At 40.3% G+C, this 22,528-nt stretch overlaps 1 protein-coding gene across 1 annotated transcript in view; it reads left to right on the top strand.

Moving 5' to 3' along the window:
* ATP8B (ATPase phospholipid transporting 8B) overlaps positions 1 to 22,528 on the top strand; it is a 42,187-nt gene that overhangs the window by 17,490 nt on the left and 2,169 nt on the right. The window contains exons 7-24 of the mRNA XM_028309435.1: positions 1,224 to 1,343; positions 1,671 to 1,769; positions 3,836 to 3,944; positions 4,124 to 4,263; positions 10,918 to 11,097; positions 12,188 to 12,298; positions 12,384 to 12,557; positions 12,689 to 12,860; positions 13,198 to 13,302; positions 13,411 to 13,563; positions 14,204 to 14,354; positions 16,499 to 16,630; positions 18,919 to 19,070; positions 19,489 to 19,712; positions 20,225 to 20,450; positions 20,792 to 20,895; positions 21,263 to 21,436; positions 22,235 to 22,395. Coding sequence (XP_028165236.1) covers positions 1,224 to 1,343; positions 1,671 to 1,769; positions 3,836 to 3,944; positions 4,124 to 4,263; positions 10,918 to 11,097; positions 12,188 to 12,298; positions 12,384 to 12,557; positions 12,689 to 12,860; positions 13,198 to 13,302; positions 13,411 to 13,563; positions 14,204 to 14,354; positions 16,499 to 16,630; positions 18,919 to 19,070; positions 19,489 to 19,712; positions 20,225 to 20,450; positions 20,792 to 20,895; positions 21,263 to 21,436; positions 22,235 to 22,395 — 2,687 coding nt within the window. The remainder of the gene's footprint in view (positions 1 to 1,223; positions 1,344 to 1,670; positions 1,770 to 3,835; positions 3,945 to 4,123; positions 4,264 to 10,917; positions 11,098 to 12,187; positions 12,299 to 12,383; positions 12,558 to 12,688; positions 12,861 to 13,197; positions 13,303 to 13,410; positions 13,564 to 14,203; positions 14,355 to 16,498; positions 16,631 to 18,918; positions 19,071 to 19,488; positions 19,713 to 20,224; positions 20,451 to 20,791; positions 20,896 to 21,262; positions 21,437 to 22,234; positions 22,396 to 22,528) is intronic.

Here is a 22,528-nt window from a genome sequence, read left to right as displayed (position 1 = left end):
AGTCTATCAATAGGTGTGCCCAGTGCCGTATTATCCATAAGGCACTTTAGGCCAGTGCCTAGGGGCCCACTATGGCCAGGGGCCCCCTATGACCATGGGCCCAGCACTCCCGATAAAAAAATGAAAAAAAAAAAAAATGTTAAAGATTATTTTTATGCAACAAAACTCAAACCACCTCAAAACTTCGCCTTATTTTGGTTTACACATTCAATCGTCATATTTCGATATTGTAGAACCTAATTAATTTTCGTGACGTTGGCATTACTTACTGCTTTGGTTTACATGACAGGTTGACGCCCTTCAGGCCTCCACAGTGAGGCTAAAAAGCCTCACTGTGGAGGCTAGGGAGAGGGCTGAGGGTGTGTTGGCTGTATCATTCGATATAGCCAACGCTTTCAATACCATCCCTCATCCCACCATACTCTTCAACATCACAGAGTGCCTCAGTACGTTTGAGCGCTGCTGGGCGATTACTTACGGGACCGCGAAGTCCTGTATGTTAACAGAGACGGCCAGCTCAAACGGCGCGGCGTAGCCAGCGGGGTTCTTGATCGCTAATGTCAGTTTGCAGCGAGTAACACAACCTCCCCGTCTGAAGGCCAGCGGCCGACTGCCGCCCGCACCCCGCGAAGGCCCCCTCAACAGCAAAACGTTCGGAATTTATCAAAAGTAAAATTTATGAATGAAAGTAATGTTCGATTGAAAAACGCAACGTGTCATTTAAAGATGAAAGAATTCTTAATCTATTCGTGCAAAAATCTTTAAAATTAACATAGCCGTTTGGGAGGAGTAGGGAATTGAAGTAAAAAATCGATGTCCCGTATTTATTTTTTTAATCCACAACAAAGAGACGTAGGAAAAATTCAAACGTGTCAAATGTAGTCCTTGAACTGTTGTATAACATATATTTTTTTCAACTATTTCTGTCCAGCAGTAAAAGAGGAGTAGGCTTTACAAAATGACCATTTCACGCGGATTGAGGACACTAATCGCCTTAAGCGTTCCCATGCATGTGATGCGACTTCGGAATAAAAATTGTGACTTTTTGATACTTTACTATGGGTATACCCCAGTCTAGTCTAAACTAGTGTAAAGCCATGAATATGTCAACATTCAACATATTTGTAGACAATTTTGTTGAATGTTGAGATGTTTTTGTTGAGTGTGTCGAGCAACACAGGCGCTGGAGACCCAGCTTAAACATGTGTTTTTCTCGTCCGCAGATAGTATTCTTCCTGCTGTCGATGTGCGTATTCTGCACGGTGGCGTGCGGCGTGTGGGAGTGGCTGGTGGGCCGCTACTTCCAGGTGTACCTGCCGTGGGACACACTCGTCCCAGCCGAGGCGGCGCCGGGCGCGGTGGTCATAGCGTTCCTCGTGCTCTTCTCGTACGCCATCGCCATGAACACAGTCGTGCCTATATCGCTGTACGCCCCGTGGAGGTGAGTCGTGGAATAAGTCTATCAATAGGTGTGCCTGTCGTGGGACACACTCGTCCCAACCGAGACGGCGCCGGGCGCTGTGGTCATAGCATTTCTAGTGTTCTTCTCGTACGTCATCGTCATGAACACAGTCGTGCGTATATCGCTGTACGTCTCCATGGAGGTGAGTCGTAGAATAAGTGTTAATATCCAGGTGTGCCTGTCGTGGGACACACTCGTCCCAACCGAGACGGCGCCGGGCGCGGTGGTCATAGCATTTCTAGTGTTCTTCTCGTACGCCATCGTCATGAACACAGTCGTGCCTATATCGCTGTACGTCTCCGTGGAGGTGAGTCGTGGAATAAGTATCAAAATCCAGGTGTGCCTGCCGTGGAACACACTCGTCCCAGCCGAGGCGGCTACCTTGATTAGTAAACTGCATGTAATATAACCTATTTCGTCTACCATAATGGCTTTTATTAGACCGTATGAGATGTGTTATTTTCTGCTACATAAACCAAGAGCAGAATAAAATAATTGAACACAAAATACTTCAAATGTCTTGAACAAAAAACTTCCATTGACATCATATAGTTTACTATGAATCATTAAAAAAATAAGATCAAAATAATAATGCCATTATTTTGTGTAATAGATAAATCACTAACCATTGAAGCATTGGCTTCAGCCTTACGGTCACATTTTACACTCAGATTTCAATCAATTCATTTTACTGTACATATTGGCGTTAGTGAGTCAATCTATTTGCTTGGATGTTTGAAGTTACGTCACTGCTCTATATCTACAGTGAAGGTAAATCCCCGACGCATTTAATGTTGACACAGCCTGGATATAGGTTTAGAAGGGACGCGTATCCATGAGTTAAAATAGTACCTAACCATAGATGTTTACATAATTTGTGTAATACAGACTGTATTTAGTAATCTGTGACTTATTCCGAAATCTTTGCTATTGAAACTAGAGCAGATAATGTTAATGAGCTTGATTAATGTTTCGTGGCCATCCAAATGATGCACTTTTGATAATTTGCCACGATGATGTAATTTGGTCACGGTCGAATTGATTTTCGACGCTTGTAAAATTTTGCAAAACATTCGAATTGTTAATTATTTTATCCCTGGATAACTTAGGGGGCGTCCATAAATTACGTGAGACAATTTTGGCTATTTTTCAACCCCCCCGCCCCCCTTGGTGAGATTTGGTGAGATTTTGCCCGACCCCCTCCCCCACCCCCCTAATCTCACGTGATATTGAATAAAATGCCTATTAGATTTTTATGAAAAAATCAGTAACCCAGTGTCGTACCACGCGCAGTGCAGGGTTCCGTAGCTTCCCAACAAGCAATTGCTTTAACCTAGGACCAGTTTTTTGATTCATAGTTAAAATAACTAATTGTTAAATTTTGCTACTAATGGTTAAATATTAATAAAATGTAAACTAATAGTTAAAAAATGTACTAAAAGTCATGTTAAACATTGTTATAAAAACATTTTTTTCTGTTATTTAACCACTTGTCAATTGACATCTGTCAAATTTGACTATTGGTTACTTTAACTACGAATACATAATATTTTCATACGTATGTAATGTCATTTTTTAGGGTTCCGTAGTCCTGACAAGGAACCCTTATAGTTTCGATATGTCTGTCTGTCTGTCCGAGGTTTCGCTTGGAAACTATTGGCACTGGGGAGTTGTAATTTTGTGAAGGTATGTATATTATTCACGCCGACAAAATGGTAAAATAAAATTTTGAAAAAAAAAACCAAGGGTAGCTCCGCTGCATGTAAAGTGGGGATGAATTTTTTTAAGGAAAACTATAACGGTTAAGATACATTACTTAGTTTAAGAGTCAAGTCATTTGACTCATGTATTATAAAATTTCTTAACCAGTAAAAATTCCATAAAGAAAATATGAAGTGACTTTAGTTAGATGAAGTAATTGCTTGCTTCTGAAATATATAGTGGTAACGACAAACAACTACGAAACCCTACACTGCGCGTGGCACGAAACGCACTTGGCCAATTTTTTACGCAATAGCGAAGCCGATGACATTTTTTTTTAATTTCGAATTTCCTTAATTTAGTTTAATTTGATTAGACGGTTTAGAATAAATTGTCATTAACATCATAAAAAAAATCATTTTTTTTTACTTCAATAACCCAGTTTTCTGGCAATTTTACTCTATTTGTTGCGGGAAAAATTACGTGATATTTTCCGAGACCCCCCCTCTCCCCCACGTGAGATATAGTGAGCTTTTCGTTGACCCCCTCCCCCCCCTAAAAGTCTCACGTAATTTATGGACGCCCCCTTACTGACTATGTCAGTCCACTATCTTCAAAGGGGCTGGCCAAAAACAATTGAACTTATTTAAACTTGCATTTGTTTTGTTACAGGTAATAAGATTTGCACAGAGTTTTCTCATTAATTGGGATGAGAAAATGTATTATGATAAGACTGGAACAGCGGCGAAAGCGAGGACAACTACGCTGAACGAAGAGCTCGGTAAGTGTTATACTAATTTTGCATCACCAAATTATAATTTTGCATTCTCACATTGAGTTATACAACACACTTTTGACCTTGTCTCTCCCAAAAAGGTAACTGTTCCTAAAAAATCTTTAAAGAAAATTAATTAGTCGTTTTACCACCGTTCGCTTGTTTTCATACGCGTTCATTTTCAGGTCAAATCCAGTATATATTTTCTGATAAAACGGGCACGCTAACACAAAACATAATGACGTTTAATAAGTGCTCTATAGCTGGAGTCTGTTACGGTGACGTCGTAGACGAAGCCACGGGCGAAACGATCGAGCTCACAGAGGTATGTACTCAAATATTGTATCAAAACAATTTTATATCAAGTTAAAACTCAATTTTTAATCTACAATAGACAGTTAGCACTTTGGCATAGATTCAAAAGTCACCTGCGGCATGTAGGTTGCATTTTTACTTTCCAAGTCATTTGGTCACACCAACTATTTTGAACACCATGCAGCACGAAATATAATTTATTTTGCATGAAGTTTGAATTTATTTTCTTTTTCATTCAATACGAAAATATTTTTAGGAGTTGATAATAATTATAATGTTTTGTATCGTTTGCCCACGCTTTTGGGATTATGTTGTGAATCGTTTGAAACTGTTTGTCGTGTTCGTTTACCTACCAGTTTAGTGCATGGATAATAGATGAGCGTTAAGATCAGAGGTACACTTATCGTGTCGTAATTATTCATGCACACGTGTAATCGTCATAAAGTTATGTCACACCGTCTACCACCCACCGATCACTTTAGTAGATTGCATGTCTTCACAATGACGTAGATTTTATCTGATTTGCTTATAAAACGTTGTGATAAATAACGGCAACGAGTTGTCGAGTTTTTATTTTAATGTTTGTTTTGCAACGGACTGAATCATAGGACACATTCGAGACACCATGTATCGTTCTCGTGATACGATAACATAATATCATCCACATTATGATTCGAAATAACAAAACAGAATAAACAAAGTCAAATGGTGTTAACTGAAAATGAGTCGTATACCCGTGTCGGCAATCGATCGATAGCTTATCGACCGGCACTCAATAGGCGCTGTTTAGCGGCAGCGGCTGAGGCGGCTATGGGACTATTCCCACATCTCGTTCCCACCACTGCAACTCCTGTGTAGTCAGGGATCTACAGCTCGACCGCCATAAAAACTCAACCAATGAAGGTCAAGTTTGTCCCGGGGGAAAGTTAAACTGTCATCGGACCCGCAACGAAATTAATCAGAAGAAAATAGGAGTTCGAAATATTAAGGTTCGACTTCCCTCCATTGCAAAGCGGATGACAGGTGACAAAGGTTTAAAACCTTTAAGAAAAGATTATGCACCACGGACAGTAAATATCAATTAAGGGGGCCTATCTTACGAGCAATTAGCGACTACCTGCCAATAAATATTTTTCACAAAATCGCTTAAGGTGATGCCTTGCTAATATTGGGCGTTTTAAAGAAGCGCAGAATTAGTTTTAATCGTACTTTTCTTATTACTTATGTTCTTATTTTGAAATATGTCATAGTTGACTAATAAATCTAGTGTCTGGTCGAAGCCGAAACATGAATGGAAACAATTTTCTCGATAGAAAAAAAAATCCAAAGATGACCCTTCTATTACTCAGTTTTTCGTTTTATAAGCAGATAGGCTAATATTTCAATACCAAATTTTGTATATTGGTAAGGTNAGAAGGAGGCAGCAGAGCGCGAGCGGGAGAACGATCCTCTCGCCCCATCGCTCCGTCTCTCGCTCCATCAGAAGGCGGTTGTACGACCGTTCTACTCTGCCCCCATGTGGCGGCCAGCAGGCCGCGGCTTCGGGGGCACCGTTGTCACCTCCGTCTGACGGGAACGGCTTGGCGTTTCGGGCATTCCCGTCGGACCCCCACAAGGGGGGCGTGTAGGGTCCGCCGTGTAGGCGAGCTGTCGCTGTAGCGTGGTGTCGCGGAAGTCTAAGGCTACGGCCGGATACTCGCGACACCCCCACTCGGGCTACGACAGAACGCCGCGGAGGTTTTAGTAGGTAAAACCCGTCCTTTTCCCTTTTTAGGGCGCCGGGAGTGGTGACGGTGCGCAAATCATATCCTCCGCGACAAAAAAAGGGGGGCCCAAAAGGAGCTGTGCCTAGGGGCCCCGAGATGGTTAATCCGGCCCTGGGTGTGCCTGNCACAAAACATAATGACGTTTAATAAGTGCTCTATAGCTGGAGTCTGTTACGGTGACGTCGTAGACGAAGCCACGGGCGAAACGATCGAGCTCACAGAGGTATGTACTCAAATATTGTATCAAAACAATTTTATATCAAGTTAAAACTCAATTTTTAATCTACAATAGACAGTTAGCACTTTGGCATAGATTCAAAAGTCACCTGCGGCATGTAGGTTGCATTTTTACTTTCCAAGTCATTTGGTCACACCAACTATTTTGAACACCATGCAGCACGAAATATAATTTATTTTGCATGAAGTTTGAATTTATTTTCTTTTTCATTCAATACGAAAATATTTTTAGGAGTTGATAATAATTATAATGTTTTGTATCGTTTGCCCACGCTTTTGGGATTATGTTGTGAATCGTTTGAAACTGTTTGTCGTGTTCGTTTACCTACCAGTTTAGTGCATGGATAATAGATGAGCGTTAAGATCAGAGGTACACTTATCGTGTCGTAATTATTCATGCACACGTGTAATCGTCATAAAGTTATGTCACACCGTCTACCACCCACCGATCACTTTAGTAGATTGCATGTCTTCACAATGACGTAGATTTTATCTGATTTGCTTATAAAACGTTGTGATAAATAACGGCAACGAGTTGTCGAGTTTTTATTTTAATGTTTGTTTTGCAACGGACTGAATCATAGGACACATTCGAGACACCATGTATCGTTCTCGTGATACGATAACATAATATCATCCACATTATGATTCGAAATAACAAAACAGAATAAACAAAGTCAAATGGTGTTAACTGAAAATGAGTCGTATACCCGTGTCGGCAATCGATCGATAGCTTATCGACCGGCACTCAATAGGCGCTGTTTAGCGGCAGCGGCTGAGGCGGCTATGGGACTATTCCCACATCTCGTTCCCACCACTGCAACTCCTGTGTAGTCAGGGATCTACAGCTCGACCGCCATAAAAACTCAACCAATGAAGGTCAAGTTTGTCCCGGGGGAAAGTTAAACTGTCATCGGACCCGCAACGAAATTAATCAGAAGAAAATAGGAGTTCGAAATATTAAGGTTCGACTTCCCTCCATTGCAAAGCGGATGACAGGTGACAAAGGTTTAAAACCTTTAAGAAAAGATTATGCACCACGGACAGTAAATATCAATTAAGGGGGCCTATCTTACGAGCAATTAGCGACTACCTGCCAATAAATATTTTTCACAAAATCGCTTAAGGTGATGCCTTGCTAATATTGGGCGTTTTAAAGAAGCGCAGAATTAGTTTTAATCGTACTTTTCTTATTACTTATGTTCTTATTTTGAAATATGTCATAGTTGACTAATAAATCTAGTGTCTGGTCGAAGCCGAAACATGAATGGAAACAATTTTCTCGATAGAAAAAAAAATCCAAAGATGACCCTTCTATTACTCAGTTTTTCGTTTTATAAGCAGATAGGCTAATATTTCAATACCAAATTTTGTATATTGGTAAGGTAATAACATATTCTAAGTACTGGTCGAGTTATTTTCTTTAAATAGTGTTTGGTTTTTCAATAAATACATGATTTCCGATTTTTGTTGCTTACGTTATTTTATTCCGCGCCGCGCGCGCTATTGCTGTCCCTTTCCTCGCACTGAGAAATCATATTTCTATCCCTCTGTGTGCGAGGCATTCAGTCGGCCGAAAACTTTTACGAGGTAGCGCCTTAAAAGCGTGGAAAATGTTCCTTGTCGCGACAAGATCGGTGTAATCTGAGGGGTGGTAGGGGCGGTGTGGTGAGCACTGAGCGTGTGTGTGGTGCAGCGACGGGGCCCGACGCTCGGCGGGGGCAGCGGGGGCGGCGGGGGGCGGGGCTCGGTGGGCGGGGCGGCGCGCGCGCGCCTGCTGGACCTCGAGCACGAGCAGGGCCGCAGCACGCCCGGCGCGCGGCGCCCGCGCGCAGACACATACGTATGACACAATCACATTTACCATACGAGGGCCTGATTTTGCTTTTTTACTGTATAGTCTGGTCCGTGAGCATGTACAATTTTGTCCAATGACCCCTAGCTACCCATAGTACCCATCCTTTATCATCATCATCATCATCATCATCATCATCATGTCAGCCATAGGACGTCCACTGCTGAACATAGGCCTCCCCTAATGCTTTCCACATTGATCGATTGGTAGCGGCCTGCATCCAGCGCTTCCCTGCTACCTTCACGATGTCGTCGGTCCACCTTGTAGGTGGACGTCCCACGCTGCGCCTTCCGGTACGCGGCCTCCATTCCAGAACCTTGCTGCCCCATCGGCCCATCCTTTATCGCTCGCGCGTAATTATGTTGCTATCGCGCTCGTACACTCACTGCAGGTGCCAGTCGCGACAGCAATATAATTACGCGCGAGCGATAAGGATGGGTAGCTAGGGGTCATTGGACAAAATTCTACGTGCTCACGGACCGGGCTTTAGTCGATTAGAGCGCTTTCACATTTAAGCGACTTTAGCGACGCGTGGCAGCGGCGGTTTTGTAATGTGAAGGCAGGTATCCGCTGCTGGCGCGCTTCTGACGCCCTAATGTGAAAGCGGTCTTAAAGAACTTCATGGACAATTTATCAGCCCGTTTCAGTATACTTTGCAAAGGAAATGTCGGCATTTTTTGCTTGGACGATTGCTAGTATTTTTGGATCATGCTTGAATATAAGTTAAAGATAAATTGCCTTATAGTAGAAAATTCAGAATCAGACCCATTTACACCCATATTTACAAACAATACTATGTCCTACGCGACAATATAAAAAAAAAAGTTTTGTTTGTGAATATGGTATTTACTCTGTTTTCCTTACAATCCGAGTAGTTTATCAGGTGATCGACTCAACAGGCACTCGATATAAGATTAATGTTAAGGTGTTGTTTATAAATTTGATACCATATTCTTCACTCATAAGAACACTTCTGATAGATTGCTCTCGCAGTATTGTACGGATAAGAGAGTTATAAAAGTTATTAGCTGTTCTAACAATACTCTACATCAGTACGGTTGTTTCCATGTACCAATTTTTATATTTATATTAATTTAATAGTTTAAAAAGTGTTTATAATTTTGTTTTTTAATATTGTACAATTCGTACATAGTGACAGCCATAAGTCCTTCTAGTAAGGGCGTGACACAAACGCTTTATTAGAATTGAATCAACTAATGACATATCATTGTCATGTACTCGGCAATTTGTGAGACCATTATGTAAAAGATGTAATGACTAATAATTTGTTTGACATACAATACATATAACATTTAATATCGCGCTTGTGGTCACATTGACGTCATAAATAGATTTCCTAATAAAATAAGTAATTTCACATAGATGCAATAAAATTATGTCCATTATTTTATTAATGCCCAAAAGCTTGTAGGCCTGTACACTACAAGGTATTTATTTTATATAAAAATATAAAATATTTTAAAAGTAAATTGCGTCTGTGTGTAAGTTCTAAAACATCTTACGATCTATCTTGACTTAATGTGTAACCTTCTTCTCAAATAATAGAGGTGGATTGTAAGAAATATTATCCATACCAGCAATTCATGAGATGGTATGGGGCGATTGGCAGAGGTCACGTTTTTCGCTGTAAAATTAATGCATCTTTGCAATAACTGGTAAATGGCGTAAAAACGTGGCTTCTTTGAACTAAATAATATGTTTAAGGTATTATTTATTGACTAAGAATAATACTTTCGACATTCATTTTGTAGTAAATAATCTATTTCTAAACGTAGGTATATTAATAAGTTATCTATTGCCATATAATCCTATCCAAACTTAAAGTCAAAGTTAATAACAATTAAAATATTATAAGTAAATGTGTATACTGTCCTTATAATAACATTATTAAATGCTATAATTATTTTGTATTCCAACATTAACAGTTTCTATGCTAGGGATCTAAACTTCCTTCTCATACTGGGTCTTATGCTATGTAAAACTACTATAATATTATGCTATTTAATGAAATATGGTAATTGAAATGTATTACTTTTCTATTGAAATGTATTATTTGTATTTGTGTCCTGTGTATGTATGTGTGTGTAGTATATTGGTGTTTTCGTTGTGTGTCGCATGTTCCGCTTTGCATCTTGTGTTGTTTTATGTTTTGTAATGCTTCTGACACAAATAACAATAACATTGCATATTTAAATAGTAGTCAACAAGTCTGCTAAAGAAATAAATTCTTTCTTGGTTTTTACTACATCGAAAAGACTTGTAACTATTATTACAGATTATGCAACTTGGAAGCGCACAATATTCTCCAATAAATACTACCTTGTTCCAAAAGATTACAAGTACTCTTTGTACAATGAAATCCCCTTCAGTAAAACGCGAGTCTTAAACATGCTCATATCAAATAATAATATACACTTCATTGTGCATAGTTATGATGCGCTTATAGTTGCATAATCTGTTCCTACACAACTCCGTAACGATATCCGTATTTTCGGCTATATCTCTTTCTCTCAAAAAGCTCCAAGAGCGATAGAGAGAGATAGATCTGAAAGCACCAGGGCTGGATTAACCATTAGACAGAGTAGGCAACTGCCTAAGAGCTCCGTAAACGTGGGCCCCGTTGACCATAAAAGGACCCCCGCGTGAAAGTAGCAGTGTCCCGCGGTCGTAGCTAAAAAAAAAATACTTACAGAAGAATGAAAAGCTAGGTAAATCCGGCCCTGGAAAGCACGGATATGCCAACAACGTAGCATTCTTCAATAGTAAGACTACGTTATGTTCTTAGAGCACAGAACCGTTGGACTTCTCGTTCAACCCGGAGTACGAGCCGGAGTTCAAGTTCTTCGACTCGACGCTCCTGGAGGCAGTGAAGCGCGGCGACCGGGAAGTGCACGATTTTTTTCGGCTGCTCGCTCTGTGTCACACCGTCATGCCCGAGCAAAAAAATGGACGGCTGGAATACCAGGTATTTATCTTTTTTCATACATTTTTTTTTTTGAGAGAACTAAAAAATTTAATACTATTTACAAAGTAATATTTACAGAAAATAAAATAAAATAAAAATATACTTAGCTATACTTAGTATCCCCGGATCCGTCATTGAGGTTAGCGGTGCCCAGAAGGCTGGCAGCGTTTCCGCGTTGAATTGCGAGGCTTAGACGCTGGCCAAGGTAGAACCCAGCCTTCTAACCTCGATGATGCGGGAGAAAGCTCAGTGAATAGCTTTTTGAAGGCCCCAAGGTCCCAGCGTTTCCACGCCGAAGGGTACAAAGCGGTAGCAGCTGTCTAAAGCGGAATATTTCCTTTTTTTTAAGATTCCGCTAAAGCAGCCGCAGCTGCTGCATTTTGTGAATTTCACTTTTGGTATTCATCTTAGGTCCGGTTTCCAACAAGGCGGAGAAGAGCGGAGTGGAGCGGAGAAGTGTTTTGAATAAACAATCAAATTTTATTATTTCCACTTTTCTCCACTCCGCACAGCTCGGCTATGCGCTACGTCACCGCCGCTATCAAATTTTATAGAAAAACTAGCTGTGCCCGCGACTTCGTTCGCGTGAAAACCCGTTTTTGCATCATTTTTCATTGTTGCTCTGCTCCTATTACTCGTATCGTGATGGTATATAGCCTATAGCCTTCCTCGATAAATGAGCTTTCTAACACTGAAAGAATTTTTCAAATCGGACGAGTAGTTCCTGAGATTAGCGCGTTCAAGTAAACAAACAAACAAACAAACTCTTCAGCTTTATAATATTACTAAAATTATCATGAAACCAAAGTTAAATGCTAGCAATTGGCATGAGTAATGCGGTAGTAATGTTATACTTCCTATTATTACTTTCATACAATTTAATTTAATTAAATATTCATTAATTTAATCGGAGTAATCGTTGATATTTTATGCTAGTACAACTATTAATGATTAATTGTACAGAATAGCTCTATACTGTTTCATATTGAAAAGCTTCTAAAAACACACGTATCCAAAATGTTCAGGGTTTTGTAAATTGCGTTCATTTTGTCCCTTGATTTAATTATTTTACATGATTTTTGTTTTTTAGGCGCAGTCACCTGATGAGTCTGCCCTGGTATCAGCAGCTAGAAATTTCGGTTTTGTGTTCAGAGAACGCTCGCCTAATAGTATTACAATAGAAGTTATGGGTAACAAAGAAGTACGATATCATTTTGAATAAATTGTATTAAATATTGATTCCTGCTAATGTGAAATTAATTCTAATTCAGTGTTTTTCTTTTCAGGAATATGATTTATTGTGTATTTTAGATTTTAATAATGTTAGGAAAAGAATGTCCGTGATATTGAGGAAGGATGGTGAAATTAGGTTATATACAAAAGGTGCTGATAATGTAATATATGACAGATTAAAATCAAATCAAGCAGAAGTTAAATCAAGAACACAAGAACATTTAAATGTGAGTATCTTCAGTCGTATAAATAAACTACAGAAGTCACTATATCAATCGATTGTCGAGTTAGCATCAGTAGTTGTATTTCAGAAACGCGCGGTTCTGTTTTTGAATAATGATTTTGTGTTTCGTTCTAGAAATTCGCGGGCGAAGGCCTACGGACGCTAGCACTCGCGTGGCGGCCGCTCGAGGAGCGCGGCTTCGCGGAGTGGAAGCGACGACACCAGGCCGCCGCGCTCGCGCTCCACGACCGCGACGAGCAGCTCGACGCCATCTACGAGGAGATCGAGACCGACCTGCTGCTCCTGGGTACGTCCACAGCCGACACCCGCCCCTATGCCGCACGCAATAAGGCCGCAGTCTCCGTGGCAGCGACGACACCAGGCCGCCGCGCTCGCGCTCCACGACCGCGACGAGCAGCTCGACGCCATCTACGAGGAGATCGAGACCGACCTGCTGCTCCTGGGTACGTCCACAGCCGACACCCGCCCCTATGCCGCACGCAATAAGGCCGCGGTCTGCGTGGCAGCGATGACGCTCAGAGCAGCTTTTGTAATAGTTGAGGCTTAAAATAAGTTCAAGAAAAAAGATTCCCTCACTTAGTTATTTGACTGGCTTTCGAATTTATTGAAACCTTTTTTTGCAGGTGTCACTGCCATTGAAGACAAATTACAGGATGGAGTGCCTGAAACCATAGCGAATCTCAGTATGGCTGGTATTAAAATATGGGTATTAACGGGTGATAAACAAGGTGAGCAACAAAAATATCTGAATATTATATGCATTTGGCATGAAATATCCGGCTCGAAGGACCAAAATTTTAATTGATCTTTAACATGGATCCTCTTTGATGTTTCAGAAACGGCAATAAATATTGGATATTCGTGTCAGCTGCTGACGGATGACATGGCGGAGGTGTTCGTGATCGACGGCGTCTCGCACGATGATGTGGACCGGCAGCTGGCCAAGTGTCGGGACTCTATAAGGGTCGTCAACACTTTTTTACCACACGGTGAGTTCTTATTGAAGTCCGTAGTGAATTTAGAGTTCAATCCAATATATTGTCATTTTAACCTCAACCAGTAGTCATCAGAAGTCGTCGATCATTATGTCAGTTTGCTAAGTATCGAATATCAACCTAAACATTTCATATAACTATGACATCTCAGCACCAGGTCTGGTATTACTCTGCAGTTGTACAGGTCCTAGCGCAAAACTCGGTCAATGTCTGAGGTATGGGAGCGCTGCGGTACGATAGGGTGATTTTTGACGTCAAACTTTAGGGATACTTCAGATTTATAAACTCTGCCACGTGTCAGATCGTCGCTTGCCTCTCTAACTGACGTATCTGACATTTTTTTCGAAACTGAGTTATATACACAATCTTAATCAATTTCGGAAGACGAATCGATCTGTCTAATCGTCTGAAAATTTTGTAAAATGTCAGTTACGTCAGTTAGAGAGGCAAGCGACGAGATATCACAGACACTGAGTTATGCGCTAGATCTGTATAATATCCAAGATTATTTCTCTACAAATCAAACCTAGCTCAGAAAATTTGTGAACGTTAATCGACCTTACCAAGGTCAATCAAGATTATTGACTATTTTCTATCAAATCAAATCTTACACTAAAGTTAAACATTATTTCAGGTATAGAACCAAAAAACGAGCCTGAGACGGCGAACGGCGGCGCGGCGGTGTCGCGGCCGTCGCCCGGCCGCGCCGCCAACGTCAAGCTTAACGCGCCCGCCGTGTCCGTCGTCACATTTAGGTGGGAACATAACACAATACCACACCGCAGGTAGAGAGACAAAGAGCTACACCTTGTATACGTCACGCCTCCCGCTATACCTCTGTACTCTTGAGCTGTGCCCTGTCTGTTGCTGCGAGTCACAACCGCTGCCGCGATGTTCTTTTGTTATTGAGTTGTGTGAAAAGTAATAGACATGTTGACACCACCAATCAATTGACGTACTTTTTAAAACTGTCAAAACGAAACTCTCCCATAGATTTTGTATGGCAGTACAAGCAAGTGACGTCACTATTTTGTCAACTCAATCAAACTACTTTTTTCAATTACAATGCGAACAAAAATCGTAATTTACAGGTAATTTAAAATGAATTAAGTTTTTAAGACCAGAATAAAGGGTCTTTTTAAAACAGTTGTGGTTTCGAATTATTGTGGTATGGTGTGTCAAACTGTCTATTGCTGATGGTGTTGCTTGGTTAGTCTTTATCTAGTTTTTAACAGTAGGCACGATAGTGTCTAGTTTTGAACAAAAAGAACTATAGAAGGAAGATATAAATGTCAGAAACCCAGGAGGAATTCTTGCCAATAGACAAAGATAAAAATCACATGAGAAAAACATGATAAATCATAACGATGATGCACATGCACATTGATGCAGCGTGGAATCTGAAAAGATAAATGACGTCATCATACATATAAAATTGTCACATGGTGCAACAATTCTGAAACGTCAAGTGGCAAATATATAAATAATAAGCCAGTATTGATAGCAGCGCCCTCCCTGTAAATGTCATAATAATATGGAACACTCCAGTGTTGTTCAACGTTGCAATAATCGGGACTTTTAACCCAGTATTGGTAGTAGCGCCCTCCTGTAAATGTCATATGTGGGACACTTCAGTGGACAACAGTCCAACTATATCTTGTTTTACATGTTTTTAACATGTTGGACGCCATTCAGCTCACCGCTGACCCTCAAACAATAAAATTCTCAGCAGTTAAAAACTTAATTATTTTTACAACTAAAGGCATTGAAGACTCGTAACACCATTATACAAAAATATACTAAGATAACGTTTTATATGTAAAGCGGTTGTGATTCGTATCAGTTGCGTGTGTTTTAGTACTTGTATTAAATTGCCTAATAAAATATTTTATGTAATGTGTTCGCATTTGTGTCGTAATAAATTCATATTTAGTGCCAATTTGAAACAGTTCTAAATACAATGTATCTTGTTATTGTTCAGTTATATCTAGCTTCGTTTTTAGACGTGTACGTGATGTGAAACTATAAAGCTTAAAAACATGACACATCGGTATAAGTCATTCCAAAAGAGTTAATTGATTCATATAATCGAGTACGTTAAATAACTGAGTACTCAATGGTTTTATTATACATACTATTAGAACTTGTCATGTTTCTAAAAGGAAAAAACAATACAAAATCGTTTGTAAATGCACTATAAAAGTATGACTTGTAATTTTAAGATCACCCCGTGTACTAACCTCACTGTAGTGTTTTCACTCTCTTCCCTCTCTACACATAGCCCGAGTGCTCTTTCTCTCTCTAACCTGTGTTGATATCTCTCTAACCCCAACACCTAGAACCTGAAGGCACCCATATCACATGCTAATTTAGAGTTAGAATTCCTTAGCACAATTTAATAACGGGTGTCGTGAGAGTTGTGTATTTTAGCGCGTAGCTGTTGTTGTGTCTTAGCTTATAACTTAATGTATTATTTTTGCAGGCAAATTATTATTTGTTTTGCATTTTAAGTTTAGTGATGATGATGATGATGAAGGTTAAGTTAAAACGATAAATTGTTGTGGCTGCTAGGAAGAGGCCATACGTTTTTGAATGCTAAATGTTTTCTCAGTTGGAAGATTATTTTGTGTCTGAAAATAAAAAAAACAGCAGTAACACATTTCAAGCCAATTGCCAGAAATTCGTGACGCAAAAAACTCAAGCTCATACAAAGTTTTTTTTAATTTGTATTAATCGTAACGTATTGTTTTAATAGCCTAGTTAGCTACTGCTGGAGGATGACCCTCTCTTATTAACCAGAGACAAATGGAGGATTCGGCCCACACTTCCACACTAGCCAGACTTTGAACGCCCGAGATTCATTCATTCATTTCTCCCATAGTCACGCTCATTTTAGATCAAATGTTATTCGTGCTTGGGCATGTTGCAGCAACGAATACATGTCGGGCGGCCCGTACTCGGCGGAGTCGCACGAGCACGCCAACGATGATTCTAACGGGTTCGCCATCGTCGTCAACGGACACTCGCTCGTGCACTGCCTGCATCCTAAGCTGGAGGAGAAGTGAGTATCTATCTACTATTGTCGATAGATGTAAGGTCAACCTTATCACAAAGCAATAAGGTTGATGACTGACAAAATGCCGTTTTCGTTTATCCTGCTCAATGAGGGTTTTCGCGAATGAAAAATCCGCCAGATGGCAATACGTAGACGCGAGGTCCAAATGCTGCATGATTGGTTATTTTTGACATGACATTGACAGATACGTCAAAATCCATCAATCACGCAGCAGTCAGACCCCACATCCACGTCCCGCCATCTAGCGGATCTTTCATTCACGAAAACTCTCATTGAAATCAAGCGTAGAGAGAATAATATCTTGGATAGGAAGGGAAAATTGTATATCGTGCATCGAGATTATCCCCTGATAAGTGAAGGTTCGGAAAGTAAATCCCGTTATTCTTCAATAAACTCGGCGGAGTCGCACGAGCATGCCAATGATGATTCCAACGGCTTCGCCATCGTCGTCAACGGGCACTCGCTCGTGCACTGCCTGCATCCTAAGCTGGAGGAGAAGTGAGTATCTTTGTGATAAGGTTGACCTTTCTGCTACTCGCCATTTTGAAATAGATGCAGGTTTATGTAATCTGAACATAAGGGATCAGGAGGGGGAAATGTGTTTTTATGAGTGTTTTATGATTTATCAAAATGCAATTTTCTGATGGATTTTGTATAACAATGGAAACTTGAAACACCATCTTGTTTGTCAACTCCGTTAACTACATATTGTATACTGTAAACTCAAAGCAACTAAAAATCTACACTTGCGAGCAAAAGTATGGAATCACTTACATGAAGTTGTTTCCACGCGATCTTGTGTACAAACCAATTTGTTAATAACAAAAAAAGTAGCACCATTTTAAAGATTAAACTTTTAACTTTAAATTGATACCAAATTCATTTAAATCACACCAGTGTTTAAAAAGATATCCCGGCTGATGTAAAGAAGTAAGGAAAAAGACATGTATCAACTGTTTGATACGTCGCGAATTGCGGCCTATTTACCCTCCATAAAAGCAAGTGTTTTCGGATTTTTGCTTTCACACGTTGATCCATACACATCTCCGCTTATTTTGACACTTTACCTGGGATTCTACACCTTCAGAAGCAGCACAAATCGTTGCACTATTGCAAGAAGGGCTCAGCCAGAGGGCTGTCGCACGTCAGCTCCACATAAGCCAGTCCTGGGTTTCGAAAGTTTTAAGACGCTTTCGGGAGACTGGTGGCTTTTTTTGCAACACTCCGTGAACGAACAATTTTTGTTGGCTTTAATTCATTTTCGAACACCCAAACTCGTGACTGGTTTTTTGTTTCGGGTTCGTACGCGTATATCCATGATTCGTCACCTGATACGATGTTGTATACAGCATTTGAGGATCCTGCATGTAATCTCCCGAGAGTTCTGACGCACCAAGTAACGCGAGCCGCTTTTTGCTCTTCACAGAGCGAATGCGGTATCCATCGGGAAAACAACTTTTTTACACCTAATTGTTCATGCAAGATTATTTGTATTTGACTCATGCCAATGTCTAAAGTTGCCTGAATTTCGCGGTATATCACATGTCGATCTTCTTCAATCAGCTTACGCACAGCATCAACGTTTTCTTAGGTGACTGCAGTTTTTGGACGACCTTGACGGGGATCATCACTGAGCTTGACACGTCCACGTTGAAATTCAGGAAACCAGCGATAAATTGTGGTTTTGGATGGGGCTTCATTACCAAATGCAGAAATCATCCGGTCAACACACTGTTTTTATGTTAATCCACTTCAAAAGTCATAATAAATCATCGCTCTTGAATTTTCTCGAGTCAATTCCATTTTCTCAACGACTAAACAAGTTTGACAAGACCTTGTGATACGACCGAGAATCTTTTGTTAAATAAATAAATGGTATACGATTTTTAAAACCCTGGAGTTTGCAATTAAATAGATTTTAATATGACAGGAACAGTGGAAATATTCCATTCCCGATACTTTTAGTGCAGCCCTCGTACATGTCTTTTTCCTTACTTCTTTACATCAGCCGGGATATCTTTTTAAACACTGGTGTGATTTAAATGAATTTGGTATCAATTTAAAGTTAAAAGTTTAATCTTTAAAATGGTGCTACTTTTTTAGTTACTAACAAATTCGTTAGTACACAAGATCGCGTGGAAACAACTTCATGTAAGTGATTCCATACTTTTGCTCGCGAGTGTAGTTGCACAGTTGCTTCATATCACTATTTTCCATTCAGTCCTCCGTCGACTTTTGCAAAACATAAATGTAACGTAATATTTCATTTACAGGTTTTTAGATGTAGTTCTTCAGTGCCGATCGGTAATATGCTGTCGAGTAACACCATTACAGAAGGCAATGGTGGTAGAACTAATAAAGAAGAGCAGAAAAGCTGTCACTCTGGCCATAGGAGACGGAGCCAATGACGTATCAATGATCAAAGGTAAGCGCCCTTAAATTGAACATAAAAAAGAAGTTTCTATTTCTACTCTCTAAGTTTTAAATTCAACAGTAAATTCACAAGTTTTTTGACGCTATATTATATCTGTAAAATTGTTTCATGATACTACAAAGTACTTGATCACTTTTTAAATGTAATTAAATATCTTGCGTAAAAACAATGTCTGATTCATCTGACAGGGTATTCTGCTGTTTGGATAAGAAGTGTTTCTTTTTTACTAATTTCCCATTTATTAATCCCGTAATTTAATTCCATACAAAGAGTTGATTGATAACCACGCTGTCTTTTAGATCGAAAATGCCTTTTTATTTTTTGTTTATTTTTAGATCATTCTCAACACTATTTATTGTGCCCTCATGGTCTACATTTTCCTTATTCACCAATAACTTTATCACCACAGCGGCTCACATCGGCGTAGGCATCTCCGGCCAGGAGGGCATGCAAGCAGTCCTAGCTTCGGATTACTCCATCGCGCAGTTCCGGTTCTTACAACGCCTGCTGCTGGTCCACGGCCGCTGGTCCTACTACCGCATGTGCAAGTTCCTGAGATACTTCTTCTATAAGAACTTCGCGTTTACGGTCTGTCACTTCTGGTTCGCATTCTTTTGCGGATTCAGTGCGCAGGTTCGTAGCGTTTATTAAAAAATGTTTTAAGAGTGTAATTTAATGATTCATTAACTAAGTTCACAACTTTTTAATGTTATTTATTTTATGCATTTTGGATTTTTTCTTTACTTTCAACTTTCAAGCCATATTTACAACGGGCTTACTAACAAACATGCTAACTAAATCGTTTCGTTGTGCCCGATTTTAATTTGTATGAAGAATCGGCCAAATAAAATCAGTGTAATGTGCGCACTTCCATACATGCCCATACTGATCAACTGCCCGACTAAACTATCGGCCGACGAAAAATCGATGGTCTGCTCCTAGGCTTATTGAGACTGCACTGATTGATTTGTCTCTATTATATCCATCAGAAGTGTATTTTAGTAACGATTTTATTCTACAGTCTTTTGTGAACTAACTAAGGGACACTAAATGCTGAAGATTACTCACGTTTAATAAATATTTAATCATCACTTTCCACATCACAAATCGTTATGAATCCTACATACCATCCTCTTATCTTGCAGACGGTATTCGACGAGATGTTTATCTCAGTATACAACTTATTCTACACGTCACTGCCTGTCTTGGCGCTAGGCGTGTTCGAACAAGACGTGTCGGACGCGACCTCCCTACAATTCCCGAAGCTCTATGCTCCTGGACACACGAGCCAGCTGTTCAACAAGACGGAGTTTATCAAGTCGACGTTGCATGGTTGCTTCACGTCGCTCGTACTGTTCTTGATTCCTTATGGTGAGTTTAGGTGTAATTTTTAATTTGTTGTTATGTTAAGTGAGTCGCAGTTTTGTGTGTGAAAGAAAATGGTAGTAACTAATGGACAATGAATGAGATAATAAATGAAACTGATGGGACAGAAAAGTTCTCGAATGCTCACCAGGGACCAGATGACATAATGTAGGTAGGCTTCCGACTCAGTGAACTGACGACCTGCTGAAGGTCGCGGGAAGCACCTGGATACGGGTAGCTTAGAACCGGTCACGGTGCAAATACTTGGAAGCCTTTGTTCAGCAAAGGAATCCTTAAAAGATGAGACAAAGTAGCATCATTGCATTTTTGTTTTTTCTCTATTACAGGAACGTACAAAGATGGCTTGGCGCCAGACGGAAAGATATTATCTGACCACATGCTACTAGGGAGCGTGGTAGCAACTATTCTAATTATTGACAATACAACACAAGTAAGTTTAATTATTTATTTATCGCATTTTAGGTTGACGGTAGAAAATATTATAGTAAAAAAGAGATTTGTAATCAAGACATGGTTATTTAAATGGCCATATAAGATTACGACATGCAGGTGGCATTAGAATAGCACCAGTTCTTTAAAGAGAATTTCCTTGCGGCGCAATCTGTGATCTGTCTCTCCTCAAGATAAACTAAATACTTATGTACCCACTGATCTAAACATTTGTTAGTACTCCCGGCAAATAATAATTAACATTTATTGCATCAGACTTGTTCCCGGTCTAAACTTTTGTTTGTCGCACGCGCTGCCGGCAAATGCTTATAAAATACATTCCTTAGAATAGTGTCATTTGTTCTCAGATCGCCTTAGACACGACGTACTGGACGGTGTTCAACCACATCACGATCTGGGGCTCGCTGGTGTCGTACTTAGTGCTGGATTACTTCTACAACTACGTCATCGGCGGCACATACGTCGGCTCGCTCACCGTCGCTCTCACGCAAGCCACATTCTGGTTCACGGCTGTGCTTACGGTATGTGGAATATACATTTTGATAATGTTCTATTGTTTATTTATCGCCTCTACATATTGGGATAGCGCGTTAAGTTCACTTTTAGTACAGATTTCCAAAGGTCGAAACGAAGTAGTCCGCCAAGCAACAAAGGGGATTGCTTATTGTTCCAACATGTTTTCTCGTATGAGAGTAGCAAAGACTATTCCATGCTCATTAGAATGACCAATTACAGGCTTGAACTTAATTTGAGTTTGAATCGCTTTCAAAAGATTGCTAGTAGCGGCTACATCAGTAAAACATCAGGTCGTGCTTTATAGGGTTCCTTGGGGAGGCTTAGGTCCAGCAGTGGATTGCCAAAAGTTACAATGATGATAACAGGGCAGCGCAGGATCGCTCATTGTGTAAATCTATGGGGGGGCCTTTGTCCAGCTATGGATGACATAAGATTGAAACTAACGAACGAAAATTATTTATCATTATATTCATTACCAATGAGTATAATGTCGAATGGCATAAGTTAATGTACTGTGATTTATGTGCAAATAAGTTTTAAATCTATACTAATATTATAAATGCGAAAGTTACTGTCTGTCTTGCTTTCACGCCTAAATCACTGAACCAATTTTAATGAAATTTGGCATAGAGATAGCTAGAGTCCCGGGAAAGGACAGCATAGATTTTATCCCGGTTTTTGTAACAGGGGTAACAGGGACGCGCGCGTTGTTTTTCTATGACAGACAAAATTCCACGCGGGCGAAGCCGCGAGCTTAAAGCTGGTTAACAAATAAATGATGATGCTGATGCGTGTGTTCGTAGATGACGATCCTTATGGTGCCGGTGGTGTCGTGGCGGCTGGCGTGCTCGTGGACGCGGCCCACGCTGGGCGAGCGTTTGCGCGCGCGGCAACGCTGGCGGGGACCCGCGTCCGCTCCAAGAACGCCCTCCGCGCGCCGGGCGAGGCGCTCCGTGCGCTCTGGGTAAGTCTCGTATACTGGACTCTTATTTTAATCGAGTCCGGTAGTAGAAGGTAAAGCCTGGTCCGTGAGCACGTAGAATTTTGTCCAATGACCCCAAGCTACCCTTCCTTATCGCTCGCGTGTAATTATATTG

The sequence above is a fragment of the Ostrinia furnacalis genome, unplaced genomic scaffold, assembly GCF_004193835.3.
Source record: "Ostrinia furnacalis isolate ACB-3 unplaced genomic scaffold, ASM419383v2 OfSCF2780, whole genome shotgun sequence".
NCBI lineage: Eukaryota > Metazoa > Arthropoda > Insecta > Lepidoptera > Crambidae > Ostrinia > Ostrinia furnacalis.
This window is presented reverse-complemented; position numbering and strand designations above follow the sequence as displayed.